The following is an 18,179-nucleotide window of genomic DNA, read 5'->3' on the forward strand; positions in this document are numbered from 1 at the left end:
TGCAACTGCATGCTTACCTTCAGCAACGGGTGTACGAGAACACCCAGGTTTCGCTGCATATTCCCCTCTCTCAGTTTATAGCCGTTCAGATAATAATCTGCCTTCCTGTTTTTGCTACCAGAGTGGATAACCTCATGTTTATCCGCATTGTACTGCATCTGCCATGCATTAGCCCACTCACTCAACTTGTCCAAATCACCCTGAAGCATCTCTGCATCCTCCTCACAACTCACCCTCCCACCCAGTTTTGTGTCATCTGCAAATTTGGAGATATTACCTTTAGTTCCCTCATCTAAATCATTAATATATATTGTGAATAGCTGGTGTCCTAGCACTGATCCCTGCGGTACCCCACTAGACACTGCCTGCCATTCGGAAAAAGACCCATTTATTCCTACTCTTTGTTTCCTGTCCGTCAACCAATTTTCTGTCCATTGCAATACACTACCCCTAATCCCATGCACTTAAATTTTACATGCTAATCTCTTATGTGGGACTTTGTCGAAAGCCTTCTGCAAGTCCAAATAAATCACATCCACTGGCTTCCCCTCATCAACTCTACTACTTACATCCTCGAAGAATTCTAGTTGATTTGTCAAGCATGATTTTTTAGAATTAGAACATTACAGCGCAGTACAGGCCCTTCGGCCCTCGATGTTGCGCCGACCTGTGAAACCATCTGAACTACACTATTCCATTTTCATCCATATGTCTATCCAATGACCACTTAAATGCCCTTAAAGTTGGCGAGCCTACTACTATTGCAGGCAGGGTGTTCCACGCCCCTACTACTCTCTGAGTAAAGAAACTACCTCTAACATCTGTCCTATATCTATCACCCCTCAACTTAAAGCTATGTCCCCTCGTGTTTGCCATCACCATCCGAGGAAAAAGACTCTCACTATCCACCCTATCTAAACCTCTGATTATCTTATATGTCTCTATTAAGTCACCTCTCCTCCTCCTTCTCTCCAACGAAAACAACCTCAAGTCCCTCAGCCTTTCCTCGTAAGACCTTCCCTCCATACTAGGCAACATCCTAGTAAATCACCTCTGCACCCTTTCCAAAGCTTCCACATCCTTCCTATAATGCGGTGACCAGAACTGCACGCAATACTCCAGGTGCGGTCTCACCAGAGTTTTGTACAGCTGCAGCATGACCTCGTGGCTCCGAAACTCGATCCCCCTACTAATAAAAGCTAACACACCATATGCCTTCTTAACAGCCCTATTAACCTGGGTAGCAACTTTCAGGGATTTATGTACCTGGACACCAAGATCTCTCTGTTCATCTACACTACCAAGAATCTTCCCATTAGCCCAGTACTCTGCATTCCTGTTACTCCTTCCAAAGTGAATCACCTCACACTTTTCCGCATTAAACTCCATTTGCCATCTCTCAGCCCAGCTCTGCAGCCTATCTATGTCCCTCTGTACCCTACAACATCCTTCGGCACTATCCACAACTCCACCGACCTTCGTGTCATCCGCAAATTTACTAACCCACCCTTCTACACCCTCTTCCAGGTCATTTATAAAAATGACAAACAGCAGTGGCCCCAAAACAGATCCTTGTGGTCCACCACTAGTAACTAAACTCCAGGATGAACATTTGCCATCAACCACCACCCTCTGTCTTCTTTCAGCTAGCCAATTTCTGATCCAAAGCTCTAAAGCACCTTCAACCCCATACTTCCGTATTTTCTGCAATAGCCTACCGTGGGGAACCTTATCAAACGCCTTACTGAAATCCATATACACCACATTCACTGCTTTACCCTCATCCACCTGTTTGGTCACCTTCTCGAAAAACTCAAGGTTTGTGAGGCACGACCTACCCGTCACAAAACCGTGCTAACTATCGCTAATGAACTTATTCTTTTCAAGATGATTATAAATCCTGTCTCTTATAAACTTTTTAACATTTTACCCACAACCGAAGTAAGGCTCACAGGTCTATAATTACCAGGGCTGTCTCTACTCCCCTTCTTGAACAAGGGGACAACATTTGCTATCCTCCTTTCCTAAATCCATGCTGACTCTGCCCGATTCTACCATTGTTCTCCAAGTGCTCTGCCATAAAATCTTTGATAATGGACTCGAGAATTTTCCCCACTACCGACGTCAGGCTGACTGGTCTATAATTCCTTGCTTTCTCTCTACCTCCCTTTTTAAATAGTGGGGTTACATTAGCTACCCTCCAATCTGTAGGAACTGTTCCCGAGTCTATAGAATCTTGGAAGATGACCACCAATGCATCCATTATTTCTAGGGCCACTTCCTTAAATACTCTGGGATGTAGATTATCAGGGCCTCGGGATTTATCGGCCTTCAATCCCATCAATTTCCCCAACACCATTTCTCTACGAATCCTGATTTCCTTCAGTTCCTCCCTCCCACTAAACCCTGTGTTCCCCAACATTTCTGGTATGATATTTGTGTCCTTGTTTGTGAAGTCAGAACCAAAGTATGCATTTAGTTGGTCAGCCATTTCTTTATTCCCCATAATAAATTCCCCTGTTTCTGACTGTAAGGGACCTACATTTGTCTTCACCAATCCTTTTCTCTTCACATACCTATAGAAACTTTTACAGTCAGTTTTTATGTTCCCCGCAAGCTTACTCTCGTACTCTACTTTTCCCTTCTTAATCAAACCCTTGATCCTCCTTTGCTGAATTCTAAATTGCTCCCAATCCTCAGGTCCGTTGTTTTTTCTGGCAAATTTGAATGCCTCTTCCTTGGTTCTAATGCTATCTCTAATTTCCCTTGTAAGCCATGGTTTGGCTATCTTTACCGTTTCACTTTTGCGGCAGACAGGAATAAACAATTGTTGCAGTTCATCCACGCGCTCTTTCAATGTTTGCCATTGCCTTCCACCATCATCCCTTTAAGTAACGTTTCCCAATCAGTCATAGCCAACTCGCGCCTCTTGCCTTCGTAGTTTCCTTTATTAAAATTCAGGACCCTCGTCTCAGAATCAATGCCGTCACTCTACATTTTGATGAAGAATTCTATCATATTATGGTCACTCATCCTTAAGGGGTCTCGCACAACTAGATTGTTAATTATTCCTCTCATTACACAATGCCCAGTCTCGGATGGCCTGCTCTCTAGTTGGTTCCTCAACGTATTGGTCCAGAAAACCATCCCATATACACTCCATGAATTCCTCCTCTACGGTATTGTGACACATTTGATTTGGCCAATCTATATGCAGATAAAAGTCACTCATAATTACAGATGTTGCTTTATGGCATGCGTCCCTAATTTCCTGTTTAATGCCATTCCCAACATCACCACGACAGTTTGGGGGTCTATATACAACCCCCATTAACCTTTTTTGCCCCTTAGTGTTTCTCAGCTCTACCCATACAGATTCCACATCGTCAGAGCTAATATCCTTCCTCACTATTGTGTTAATTTCCTCTTTAACCAGCAATGCAACTCCACTGCCTTTTGCTTTTTGTCTGTCCTTCCTAAATACTGAATATCCCTGGATGTTCATTTCTCTTCCCTGGTCACCTTGCAGCCATGTCTCCGAAATCCCGACTATATCATACCCGTTTACATCTATTTGCGTGATTAATTCATCCACTTTATTGCGAATGCTCCGCGTGTTACGGCACAAAGCCTTAAGGCTTGTCCTTTTCACATTACTTGTCCCCTTCCCACTATTTTTCACTGTAGCCCTGTTTGATTCTGGCCCTTGATTTCTCTGCCTGTCACTTTTCATATTCTCCTTACTGTCTTTTGTTCTTGTCTTTGATTCCCCCCTCCTTTGACTGCTTGCAAAGGTTCCCACCCCCTGCCATTTTAATTTAAACCCTCCCCAACACTCCAGAAAATGCTCCGCCTAGGAGATCAGTCCTGGTCCTACCCAGGTGTAACCCATCCAGTTTGTACTGGTCCCACCTCCCCCAGAACTGGTCCCAATGTCCCAGGAATCTAAAACCCTCCCCCTCACACCATCTCTTCAGCCACGTATTTATCCGATATATCTTGCTATTTCTACTCTGACTAGCACGTGGCACTGGTATTGAGATCCTTAGCGCCATTAAAATAAATAACCATCACTTAGAACTTATCATTTGGAAGTAAAGTCTATCTCCATGACAAATTACATGATAAGTAATCAATATATCTTACTAAGTGCTAGACTGAGCATATCTGGAAAGCACTAGTGTAAAATTAAATGAAAATCTTTGACAATTATTTGAAGAATTTTGCTCATCATAAAGATTAAATTAGAAATCGTAGGCTCAGCTCATAAGAGATAGGCAGGCTACGCAAATAAAGTCTGCCGTGCCACTGTTATACCAGAGGATGGGATGTAGGAAAACATGGGCAGTTGGGAGAACTGTGTAGAAAACTCCCTCGGCAGGGACCTACTGCAGCAGGATATAAAACCTCCTTATGCTTTAAGGGCTAATGGCAGCACTGAAGGAATCAGGCAAACTGGGAGAAAAGGATAGCAACCAGATCGCAGAGAAGAGCAGAAAATATTTCTGAATCAAACCTGGATGTTCTGCTGACTGAAATGCACACTGTGAGGGACAGTCTCTTTGGAGTCATGGCAGGAAACCCCTGAAATCTGTGATATGCATTTTGGGGAGGGAAGTGGCTGTAACAGTGAGTGTTACCTCCTTGACCTCTAGGATTTCTCAGGAAGAAGACCAATGATCCAACTGGAGCAGCCAAGGTAAGCGTACTCCTTTCAATGAACCTTTGGTGCAGTTTCTGTTTTTGGCTCTCCATCATATTTTGTCTCGAGGGCTGCAATCTGCACCAATGATCCCTGCTCCCATCACCATATGCAATCTGCAAATCTGCAAGTGCACCTTCCCTCACAGTCTGCATGCATGAGAAGCTGTTCCTAATTCACTAGAACTGTGCTTTTGTGTTTGTTGCCCCCATCATTGCCTTAAGCGTCTCACTCTTAGAAAAAGATATTTTGCCAGTCTTCAGTGCTATCCTTATGCCTTCTCTTTTCACTTTCAGGAGTATGTGGCCCACAAGGCTTGCAAATTTTGAGCTACGGGTGGTGGTTCGCCCACCATACAAGACCTCTCATCCTGCGCCTGAAGAAGAAATACTGGAGCTCTAGGGTGGCATATCGCTGATGCTGTTGGGGACAGAGAAGTAGGAGGGCAAATAGCAACTGTAGGTTTGTCTGGACCATAAGCAGCTTCCCCATCTCATGTCTCAGGAGCAAAGACAACATTTACAAGAAACTTCATTGTGCACCTTCAAGTGCTAAACAGAACTCTTCGAATTAGCTGCCTAACCTCTTCTTTTCTTTTAGATGAAACACAACAAGATGCTGCTGAAGAGTAGAGGAAGAGAGATGGCAAGACCTTTCAACCTCTGCAAACCCCACTGCATTCTCACCTACCACATCAATCAGCCTTTCTTTCACTGACTCACCTCCACCTGAGGGGATACAGCTACAGCCAATGAGGTTTTGTCACTGTGTGATGTCGAGCACAAGGACATGCAGAGGAATCAGAAGTGAAAATGTAGTCTGACATTGTTGAGAAGAGACTCAGTAGACATCAGCCCCTACTGGAAGAACCTGTTAGCAGTCCATATAAACCCTCCAATCAGCTCCCTCAAGTTCCTGCTCATGTAGGTGGAAGGAGACAGCACCAGACTACTGATGCATCAGAAGTGGCAAGGCAACTTTCAGTGGGACTGACACCAGGCTGGTGTCCAAGAGTTACTTGTTCCCAGAATATAGCCTAACCCCTCTGAGGATACTGGCCCAGATAACACTGGACAGCTTCAGGACAGCACATAGGTTCACCAAAGAATAGCCCAGTGTTTAGAAGAAAGACATGACATAAAATGTTGTAATACAATGTTTTGTGATGATAATTGTGTCTGCACATGATTAGATTTTGGAAAAATAAGGAATGAGCTAAGTGAGGGTATTTGGAAACTGGCACAGGACTATTGTTCAGAAATGGGTGCAATGTACATATATACAATTAAAGAGAAGACTTCAAGTTTCAAGGTGTGATTAATAAATAGAGTTTAGAAAAATGTGAGATTGAAGAGGGCATATGGGGCCTATAGGGATAACAAAAATAAAAAATAAAAGATGAGAAAACAAAGCGGTGAAAAAGGGATAAGAAAAGCAAGGAGGGAGTATGAAGAGAGAATCTCAAATGCTATTAAAACAGTAAAATATTCTACAAATATTAGTAAAAAGAGAATTGTAAAATTTAAAGTGGAAGTCGGGAGGAGAGAATAGTGAATTAGTAGAAGAATAATTGGCAGGGTTACTTAACAAGTACTTTGCATCAATACTTAGAAACAAGAAGGATGTGGGGTGAAATTGGTACATCCTGAATTGATGACAAGATGAGAGAAATAATAAATAAAAGCAATGTATTAGAGAAGACAGGAGGATGAAGTATTTAAATCTGAAAAATACATGTAAAGGTCATGAAAGAAATGGGAAAGAGATAATAGAGGTCTTGGAAAGTATATTTCAGGGTTCTGTTGATTGCAGTAATGGCCTGGAGAATTGGAATCATCAATGTAATACCCATTTTCAAACAGATCAGACCAGTAAGTTTAACATCTGCAGTAAGGAAAAATTAAACTGTTAAAATGAAATTACAAAATATCTAAATGAAGAGATAATAAGAATTAGAAGCAGACAACATGGATTTCAGAAAGAACGATAATGTTTGACAAATCTGATGAGTTCTTTGAGGAAGGGGATGAGGAAAATGCACCGAATATAGTCTACATGCCTTTTCAAAAGTCTGTTTTACAAAGTATGATATAGAAAGTTATAGGAGAAGACTATGGAATATGGAATTAGGGGGAGTGATAGAAAATTGGATTCAATAACTGGTTAGAAGGGATGAAGCAGAGTAGGAGTTGAGGACAGTTTCTCAGAATAGTTGGAAGTGGGCAGTGGGTTATGTCTGAGACGGCTGCTCTTCATTGTGTACATCAATTATTTGGATATAGGGTGAGAGGGAGTAATATCTGATTTAGGTGAGGTGCGAGTTACTGCCCTTGACGTCAAGGCAGCATTTGACCGAGTGTGGCATCAATGAGCCTGAGCAAAACTGGAGTCAATGGGAACCAAGGGGAAAACTCTCCACTGGTTGAAGTCCTACCTAGCACAAAGGAAGATGGTTGTGGTTGTTGGAGGTCAATCATCTCAGTCTCAGGACATCACTGCTGGAGTTCCTCAGAGCAGTGTCCTAGACCCAACCAACCATCTTCAGCCGCTTCATCAATGATCTTCCCTCCATCATAAGGTCAGAAGTGGGGATGTTCGCTAATAATTGCACAATGTTCAGCACCATTCACAACGCCTCAGATACTGAAGCAGCCCATGTCCATATGCAGCAAGACCTGGACAACATTCAGGGTTGGGCTGATAAGTGGCAAGTAACGTTCACAACACACAAGTGCCAGGCAATGACTATCTCAAACAAGAGAGAATTTAACCCCTTGACGTTCAATGGCATTACCATTGCTGAATCTCCCACTATCAACATCTTGGGTGTCACCATTGACCAGAAACTGAATTGGACCATAAATGGTGTGGCTATAAGAGCAGGTCAGAGGCTGGGAATTCTGTGGTGAGTAACTCACCGACTGTCTTCCCAATGCCTGTCCACCATCTACAAGACACAAGTCAGGAGTGTGATAGAATACTCTCCATTCGCCTGGGTGGGTGCAGTTCCACCAACACTCAAGATGCGCAACACCCAGGACAAAGCAGCCCACTTGATTGGCACCCCATCCACAACCTTCAACATTCACTCCCTCCACCACCGACGCACAGTGGCAGCAGTGTGTACCATCTACAAGATGCACTGCAGCAACTCACCAAGGCTTCTTTGACAGCACCTTCCAAACCCGCGACATCTACCACCTAGAAGGACAAGGGCAGCAGATGCATGGGAACACCATCACCTGCAAGTTACCCTCCAAGCCACACACCATCCACACATGGAACTATATCGCGTTCTTTCACTGTCGCTGGATCAAAATCCAGGAACTCCCTTCCCAGCGGCACTGTTGGTTTACCTACACCCCATGGACTGCAGCAGTTCAAGAAGGTAGCTCACCACCACCTTCTCAAGGGCCATTAGGGATGGACAATAAATGCTGGCCTAGCCAGCAATGGCCACATCCCATGAACAAATAAAAAATTTAGTAAACAATACTAAAATAGGAGGCATAATAAGAATTATGAGGGCCAAAACAAGGGCTATTGATATGATAGTGAATTGAGCAAAAAAGTACATTGAATTCACGGAATTAAATGTCAGTATATATGAGGTGGTACTTCTTGGTAAACATAGCTAATTATTATACTTTAAATGAGGGAAAGGTTGGATTCTGTGGAAGAGTGGCAGAATTTGAGGTATAAGGTTTATAAGACATTAAAAGTAGCTCCTGAAGTGGATAAAATAGCTAATCTGATCCTGGGTGTTATAGAAATAGGCTTCTTCTGAAGAATTTATATTCTTACATTAGCTATTCTCCAGTCCAATGGCATAATTTGCATGTTTAAAGAAATTTATTGCCACTCTGAACACTTGCAACAGCCTCAATTGTATGCCACCAGTGCAATTCTGAATTTACCTTATAGGTACTTGTGCTTCAAATCTGTGTAGTGGTTAAAGTGAAGCAAGTGGCCACCTGAGGGAGAAAGAGTAACACTAACTGAGAAAACAGACGAGCATTAGTTATGATGCCTTGGTAATTAAGGGAATAAATAGCTTTTGATTTCAATCAAATGAGAATCAGACAAGTTTTAGAATGGGGGCAGGGTGGTGATATCAGATCTGCCAGATGATTATGCAAAAGGCAAAAATTTACTCCAGAGTGCTGAGATTTGAGCTAACATTGCCTGACGGATATTTTACCATTATAAGTGCCAATCGCAGGGCCATTGACAGTCAGAACAGATTCTGTAGGTACTTTTTGCAATATATTCTCTCTACCTTCCTGTAAAGCATTGCTATATATAGAAACATAGAAAATAGGAGCAGGAGTCGGCCATTTGGCCCTTCGAGCCTGCTCCACCATTCATTATGATCATGGCTGATCATCCAACTCTGTAAGCTGTTCCCACTTTCGCCCCATACCCTTTGATCCCTTTAGACCCAAGAGCTATACCTAACTCCTTCTTGAAAACATACAATGTTTTGGCCTCAACTGCTTTCTGTGATAGCAACTTCCACAGGCTCACCACTCTCTGGGTGAAGAAATTTCTCCTCATCTCAGTCCTGAAAGGTTTACCCCGTATCCTTAGACTATGATCCCGATTCTGGACTCCCCCGGGAGTCGGGAACATCCTTCCTGCATCTACCCTGTCAAGTCCTGTTCGATTTTTATAGGTTTCCATGAGATCCCCCCTCACTCTTCTGAACACCAGCGAATATAATCTTGACTGACTCAATCTCTTCTCATACATCAGTCCCGTCATCCCAGGAATCAGTCTGGTAAACCTTCGCGGCACAGTGGCGCAGTGGTTAGCACCGCAGCCTCACAGCTCCAGGGACCCGGGTTCGATTCCGGGTACTGCCTGTGTGGAGTTTGCAAGTTCTCCCTGTGTCTGCGTGGGTTTTCTCCGGGTGCTCCGGTTTCCTCCCACAAGCCAAAAGACTTGCAGGTTGATAGGTAAATTGGCCATTGTAAATTGTCACTAGTATAGGTAGGTGGTAGGGAAATATAGGGATAGGTGGGGATGTTTGGTAGAATTATGGGATTAGTGTAGGATTAGTATAAATGGGTGGTTGATGTTCGGCACAGACTCGGTGGGCCGAAGGGCCTGTTTCAGTGCTGTATCTCTAATCTAATCTAATCTCCCTCCATAGCAAGAACATCCTTCCTCAGATGAGACCAAAACTGCACACAATATTCCAGGTGTGGCCTCACCAAGGGCCTGTGTAATTGCAGCAAGACATCCCTGCCCCTGTATTCGAACCCTCGCTATGAAGGCCAACATACCATTTGCCTTTTTACCACCTGTTGGACCTGCATGCTTACCTTCAGCGACTGATGTACGAGAACACCCAGGTCTCGCTGCATATTCCCCTCTCTCAGTTTATAGCCGTTCAGATGATAATCTACCTTCCTGTTTTTGCTACCAAAGTGGATGACCTCACATTTATCCGCATTTATTGCATCTGCCATGCATTAGCTCACTCACTCAACTTTTCCAAATCACCCTGAAGCCTCTCTGCCTCCTCCTCACAACTCACCCTCCCACCCAGTTTTGTGTCATTTGCAAATTTGGAGATATTACATTTAGTTCCCTCATCTAAATCATTAATATATATTGTGAATAGCTGGGGTCCTAGCACTGATCCCTGCAGTACCCCACTAGTCACGCCTGGGTCTCGCACCACTAGATTGTCAATTTTCCTCTCTCATTATACAATACCCAGTCTAGGATGGCCTGTTCTCTAGTTGGTTTCCTCCAGAAAAGCATCCTCTATGCACTCCAAGAATTCCTCCTCTACGGAATTGTGACTAATTTGATTTGCCCAATCTATATGCAGATTAAAATCACCCATAATTACAGATGTTCCTTTATTGCATGCGTCTCTAATTTCCTGTTTGATGCCATTCCCAACATCACCACTACAGTTTGGGGTCTATATACAACCCCCACTAACGTTTTCTACCCCTTAGTGTTTCTCAGCTCTACCCATACAGATTTCACATAGTCAGAGCTAATATCTTTCCTCACCATTGCGTTAATTTCCTCTTTAACCAGCAATGCAACTCCACCGCCTTTTGCTTTTTGTCTGTCCTTCCTAAATACTGAATACCCCTGGATGTTCATTTTCCATCCCTGGTCACCTTGCAGCCATGTCTTCGTAATCCCGACTATATCATACCAGTTTACATCGATTTGCACGATTAATTCATCCGATTTATTGCGAATGCTCCGCACGTTATGGCATAAAGCCTTAAGACTTGTCTTTTTAACATTAATTGTCCTCTTCCCACTATTTTTCACTGTGGCTCTGTTTGATTCTGGCCCTTGATTTCTCTGCCTGTCGCTTTTCTTATTCCCCTTACTGTATTTTGTTCTTGTCTTTGATCCCCCCTCCTCTGACTCCTTGCAAAGATTCCCATCCGCCTGCCATTTTAGTTTAAACCCTCCCCAACCACTCTAGCAAATACTCCCCCAAGGATATCTGTCCTGGTCCTGCCCCGGTATAACCCATCCAGTTTGTACCGGTCCCAATGTCCCTGGAATCTAAAACCCTCCCGCTCACGCCATCTCTTCAGCCGTGTATTCATCCGATATATCCTGCTACTTCTACTCTGACTAGCACGTGGCACTGGTAGTAATCCTGAGATCACTACCTTTGAGGACCTGCTTTTCAACTTACTTCCTGGCTCCCTATATTCTGCTTTTAGGACCTCATCTTTTTTTTTTAACCTATGTCATTTGTACCAATGTGTACCACGACCACTGGCTGTTCACCCTCCTCCTTCAGAATGTCCTGTAACCGCTCTGAGACATCCTTGACCCTACCACCAGGGAGGCAACAAACCATCCTGGAGTCTCTTTTGAAGCCACAGAAACGCCTATCTATTCCCCTTACAATTGAATCCACTAGAACTATTGCATTCCCACACTTTTTACTCCTCCCCTGTGCAGCAGAGCCAACCGTGGTGCACCGAATTGGGCTGTTGCTACTTTCCCCTGAGTGGCCATTCCCCCCAACAGTATCCAAAGCAGTATATCTGTTTTGTAGGGGAATAGCCACAGGAGATTCCTGAACTGCCTGCCTAGTCCTCTTGCTCTGCCTGCTGGTCACCCATTCCCTCCTGCTGTGGGGTCTGAGCCTGCGGTGTGACCCACCTCTCTATATGTGCTATCCACAATACTCTCCGCCTCATGGATGCTCCACAGTGTCCCCAGCTGTGCTCCAGCTCCAAAACCCGGGCTTCCAGGAGCTGCAGCTGGAGACACTTCCTGTACACATGCCGGTCCCGGGCACTAGAAATGTCCCCGGCTTCCGACATGGAGCACGAGGAGCACACCATGGCTTTGAGCTCTCCTGCCATGACTTTACCCTTTAAATTAACCTTTTGGAAGATCTTGATGTCAAATAATATCAGTTACCCTAGGGCCCTTCTTCCTGGTCCTCGTTACTACAGAATTCCCTAAAAAAAAAATTACTTACTATGTATGAAAAAAAAATTGTAATATGTATAAAAGCTCTATCCTTTAAAAAAAAAAGTTTTCACATTGTGATAACAACTATGTAGTCAAGGTTAGACATAACAATTGAAAGCCAGACTTGATGTTTTCTATCACTGATATTTGAGAAACATTTTAAACATAAGTTGGTTCAACTTTAACACAAATGAAGAAGCATACCAGAGATGCAAGAGGCAGAATCCTTTAGAGGTGATTACATGTCATCTGTGTTTGCTGCTGCCTTTACAAGATGAGCTCCTGCAGGATTCACAAGCAGACAGTGCAGAGGCCAGCAGCTGATAGAGGACAAATATACAAACTGGATGTCAATCACCTGTAAACACTGGAAGAAAATCAGATTGAGCAGGGGCAATACAGCAAAGAAATGTAAGGGAAGGGTTAGTTGAAGATGTTAGTGACCCAACACAATCAGACTGTGTAGAATGGAGATTACTTAGAACAGTTCTCAATCAGTAATCTGAATTTATTCAGGCTAAAGGTTATGCTCATTTTGAATACTCAAAATAACATTTTGTTACATTCTTAAATCCTCACATAGGTTTTGATGTGAAGACTGAGGCTATCATTCATCTTCAAAACCTAACCATCTAAATAAAATACTTCATTAATTTAGCAGGAGTAATTATAACAATTTCTATCACAGCTGAATGCAACACAATTACTAAATTACCACTGCAGAGAACTAGTAATTCACCTGTTAGTTAATGATTTATACATCAGTTTCATTCCTCTCAAAAGCAGTTTTTGATGTTACCAACACCAACATTCTAGTTTTCAATGTGCTGGGGGTTATTCAGCATCTTTTGTATTATACCTATACTTCAACGATAATTACAGAATCAAAGCAAAATGCATACTGGACCAAAATAATGAAGGTGGTTCATAAAAATATTTCTTCATTTAAAATGATCACCAACATTAGCAATGTTTTTAATTCATCATAGCTCTGTAGCCAATATTGAATATTTTGATTTTTTTTTTAGGTTTTTTCTGCTCATAACTTGATCATTGTCAGTGTCTTTTGTTGTGCATTGCCCACTGCTGAAAATTAAGTGCATTTAATTGGTCATTGTGGCACTGTAATTTAGAAAAAAAGAGTTCCCACTGTTGATCAATATCCAATGATTTCTCCTAGAAAATATTCATATATGACTATCAGGTGAGAATAGCCCCACTACTAAATAAGGTGTCAGCATTCACTGGCTGAGCTCACATGACCAAATACTGGAGAGCTGGAACACTACTCCAACTTGAATCACTGCCTTATGACAAAATAGGGAGGAAAATTAATGAGGCACCACAGATAGGAGTAGAGGCAGATCGTAGCTGTGGTTCCTCACACAGTGGGTACTAAATTTCACAAATAGCTCCATTGAGAGCTCTTAAGCCAAGATTGGCCACTTTTGCAAAGTGAGGATGTGAATTTTAAAGGCCCAGTTATTCTGCACACTTTCTAGCAACTGGCTACAGCAGCACTGACAGAGTAAATTTCCAGTCTATCCTCTGATCAGACTGTTCTTTCTGTGCACTTGTTTAGCAACTGTTAATTGAAAAGCTAATATTTTTTATTCTTTCTACAAGGCTTTGAATTTTTCGAAACCAGTGCCAAGGATAACATTAACGTAAAGCAAACATTTGAACGCCTTGTCGACATCATCTGTGAGAAAATGTCGGAGAGTTTGGATACAGACCCTACAGTTGCTGCAGGAAAACAAAACACAAAACTCACAGAGAACCCTCCTCCACAGCAACAAAACTGCGGCTGTTAGTGACTTGTCCATAGACATATGGAGGCAATCAAATTGTGTCTATATTGCAAACATTAGTCTTTAGTTATTAGTCCATGAAAATGTTACTGTATGGCCTCGATATAATATTAAACAAAACAATCTATTTTTTTTTGCTAGTCTGTGCACAGTACTGTTTCCCAAAACCTCTTAAAACTGACACTTAACCAACCTTTGCTTACATTGGTATTGGTTCTCCAATTTTTCTGTAGATTCGAGGTTTCTGTGACTGTTAACAGGGACAATGGGTTCCTTAGCTCAGTGTACTACATTTATAAATTACTTAGATCTCCCTGCTTACTAGATTTATGTGGCCTTTCAAGCATTTCTTCGATGATAAATTAATGATAAACAACTTATCCTCAGTCTGCACAAAACTGTGAATTCAGTAACAGAAATGTTTAATTTAAGTTACCGAGTTAAATTGGTTTGATTACTTGAGTGTCCTGTGTAGAGTAATACATATCCATATGTCACTTAAAGGAGCAATTACAAACAAGAGAGTTCCTTGTATTTGAAACAAAAAGTTTTGGAATATATTTGATAGCAGTCTCAGACTACAGTTATACTATCACTTTCATGTTGATGTGAATAAGTTGCATGTGTGTATAGACACAAAAATACTAGTATAACTGCAGAATCAGGTCCTGATCTGCAAAACCATGTGTTGCAAGACCACCTTCAGTAGGCCATCTCACACACTTATACTTCACACAGAGTGAGATGCAACTCTGTTGTGGCATGAAACTGTGTTCAATAATGCTCAGTCTGTTGGATCTTTGAGACACTTGACAGACCTGAAACTGAGTTGTTCAAATGGTATGAGAAAGCAAATGCTGCTGCCACTCTCTCCTAATGTTACCCGTCGAAGGAGCAGAGTGCATATTTCCAGGGTTCTGTCCTGCTAGGCACAGTGCAAGTTATAGCCAGCTGGAGCCTACAGTGCAACTTTGGTTTTGCTAGCTGTATTTTCCAGTCTGTTTCATACCAGTAGTTTAATACATCTGCAGCCTAAGTTGTAATTATTTGTCATTTACCACTGTGGAGGGAGTCATGAATATAAATCTCTTTGAAACATCATGGCCCACACCAATCTTGAAGATAAATTGTATCTACTGATAACTTTCAACATTTTCAAGATTCTTCATATAATTTTACTGCTAGTTTACCATTTGCATGGTAGCTCACAAATATCAGAAGAGTGTTTTGCCAGCATTTAAACCGCATCAGTAAAACTAATTACAAAGATAAATACTTTAGCTGCAAAAAATTATATATTATGTAATGTGTAATATTAAATGTAACAAGAGTTATATTTCTGGTGTCGGAATTTTTATTTTTACCTGATGGGAGAAAGTGTAAAATGGTGCATAAGTGCTGAAGTAATCTGTGTTTTATATTTTTATGTAGCCTCTGTATTGAGGGACAATAGGCCACTAAGTGCAATATTTCAGAATATATAGTGCATCTCTAATTCAATGCAGATATCTGTGCAAAGTTACATACAGTAGGACTTGAAGTTCACACATTTTAATAATATATCAGCTTTTACCTCCAGTTAGCCCAGTCGGTTTTCTAGCCATTTTCAAAGCATTGATAGCATTAGACAAGACCATCTTTAACAAGATGACATTTAGCCTCCATCATTTTAATCTAGTGGATGAAAATTTTGCAAAGGTCAGGTTCAGAATTTTCTCACTTTAAAGCATAGGAGTGAATTTATACTGTTTCCCACAGCTCTTCTGCCAAAATAATAGCTGAAAAGTTGGAGAACCTTGTGAAAATTCACCCCTAGGTCTTTTGTAGAAAATAACAATAAATTTTATTCAAATTGGACAGGCAAGAAAATGTTATAGAGACAGCTAAATATCCATTCAGTAAACATCTGCTACATGTAGCAAAGTCATATGCCAGTTAAAGGAGTCCATTTGGCCCATCGTATCATTAATCAAGAAAAGCCTATAGACCTTCCACCATTCCTTCTAACTGCCTCTCAAATGACTGAAAAGATATTGCCTCCACTCCCCATTTCAAACATTGATTACTCTTGAATGAAAAGGAACTTCCTAAAATCAGCCTTAAAATTGTGTTTCACCAGTTTGAAGCTGTTCCCTTGATGTAGTGCTTTTCTACATTGTATGTTCTCTTTTATACCTCTATAAAATTCTCTTCGCACAGCTCCTTTCAGGGTTGAAGAGCCTAAGTTTCTGCAATTTTTCCACATAATTCAGTCCTCTGACACAAGGGATTTACCTCATTGTTGTTCAGTGCCTCCAGGAATAGAATATTTCCCTTGTGTCATGTATAGATACCAATTCAAGCCCTGGATATGATATACTAGAGCCAGTATCTGCTAGCATGATGTGTGATTTGCGAATTCTCGGAGACATTGTTGGTCTTCTGTAAATGTATGATACAATGTAGAGTTATATTTAAAAATACAGTTTGTCTGTGTAGCAAAGTTACTGAATATCTATGATGTCTTCAGTGACCACTTTTTGTTGGAGTGACTGGAAAATGATTTCTGTGTGTAAATGTATATTGCTCTTTATCATTAGCCTGCTGCATGTGTGAATGAGTATGTTTGTGTGAGAATGGTTTCATTTTAGTATAGTCTCTTCATAGATCTGTAAGTCTTAGAATTAATTGTATTGGTGACTAACAATAAGGAATGGGTATGTTGTACAGTAGTAATTTGTTAAATAATTTTTTCTAGGATTGGGTAGTGCTGTGGGTTAAACAGTGGACATTTGTCACTAAGACCTGAGATGAAATCCAGCCAATACTAATAGGATAAAACTCTCCTCTATCCACTGACTTTAAGGTTCCCTATGAAGTTTCAGCCCTGTTAACCCAGTTCCTAATGGGCACACAGCACAAAACTGATACTAGCTGGCAAATTCTTTCAGAGTGGAAGGTTGGGGAAATAAAATAGAAAAACATGTCACATTGGTGACATTTTTGAGGTTGGGACTCAGCCAGGTTACCAGGATAGAGCAAGAAAAGACTTACTGTGTATATAATCGTGCTATACCTAACTAGTGAGTGCTTGATGCTGACGCTCAACACTGGGCACCAAAATGAAAAAATATTCCAATCCCCATCATGAACATCCCTCGTCTTGCTTCACACAATTTTTTTTAAACATTATTTTTCATGATTGCTGAACTTAGAATTCTATATCTTATGATTGAACTGGTCCTGTAGTTAAAATGAGATAGTGTAGTGCAGGTAGCTGATCAAGTAACATAATGGAAAAGGCCCCACTTGAACTTAGTTTAGTGTTTAAAAAAATACAGATATTGTGCAGACTGGAGATATACAGGCCATTATTTACTAAGGCCTTTCTGGTGGACAAACTTGAAACAAAGTATAACTGCCACATTTTTGTACATTTTACAAAATCTACCACTGCCTTCCTTCAAGGTATTGTTTCAAGCTTGCAAGTTTTATTATAAATGTAATTACCACAGTTACCAAAAAAACCTCTTCAACACAACTCCTCTGCCTACTTAGATAATGCTTACTGCCTGTGAAAGCTTGGTGAGGTGGTGTCATATAGACCTATTGAAAACAGCTATTTGATCAATGTTGTAATTCCTTTACATAAACATAAAAATTCTGTTGTTGTCTAAACCTGAAAGTTATGTAGGTGCGTATATATTTTACCCGTTGTTGGAATTTGTTCTCTATAGAGTGTACAGTAGACCAGTTATTTTGTGTTTGTGAAAAATGTAAATGAATGTGTGTGAAAGGAAAATAAACTTGCAGAGACTATATCAATCACATTGCTATTCTAATGTTACTCCATGTTTCTCTCCAAGTATGAGATAATTTATAAATTATTGTTAACAATATCAGAAAACAAACACTTCCAACAAATTTGTTTGGCATTTCTTTGCTTACCATTTTAATATAAGAAGCTCATACTTAAATGGGCTAGCAACTGTGCTAAAACAGCAGCCAGAGCAATGTCACACAAGTGGACTAAGCATTTCTCCGCTAATATCACTGATGGTAAATTCAGATGACAGTGGTTTCATTCATAGAACCTATCAGCAATATTTATTGGAGTGCCCAATGCATTCAGTAAGACCTATTATTTCTAATCTATTTCTATTACAAATGAAAATTTTGTTTATGCGAAACACACGTAGAATTTACTT

At 41.2% G+C, this 18,179-nt stretch overlaps 1 protein-coding gene across 3 annotated transcripts in view; it reads left to right on the plus strand.

The window, feature by feature from the left end:
- The window catches only part of rab3c (RAB3C, member RAS oncogene family), a 311,395-nt gene extending 293,633 nt beyond the window's left edge, over window positions 1-17,762 (plus strand). For 2 of the 3 annotated variants that reach the window (XM_068033660.1, XM_068033651.1), the window contains exon 5: window positions 13,808-17,762. In XM_068033660.1, the coding sequence (XP_067889761.1) occupies window positions 13,808-13,995 (188 nt within the window). In that variant the 3' untranslated portion in view covers window positions 13,996-17,762. Of the gene's footprint in view, window positions 1-4,998; window positions 5,165-5,302; window positions 5,937-13,807 lie in introns of those variants that run through there. The other variant, XM_068033670.1, reaches the window with a different exon arrangement.
- Window positions 17,763-18,179: the final 417 nt, after the last annotated feature.

This window comes from Heterodontus francisci, chromosome 1 (genome assembly GCF_036365525.1).
Source record: "Heterodontus francisci isolate sHetFra1 chromosome 1, sHetFra1.hap1, whole genome shotgun sequence".
NCBI lineage: Eukaryota > Metazoa > Chordata > Chondrichthyes > Heterodontiformes > Heterodontidae > Heterodontus > Heterodontus francisci.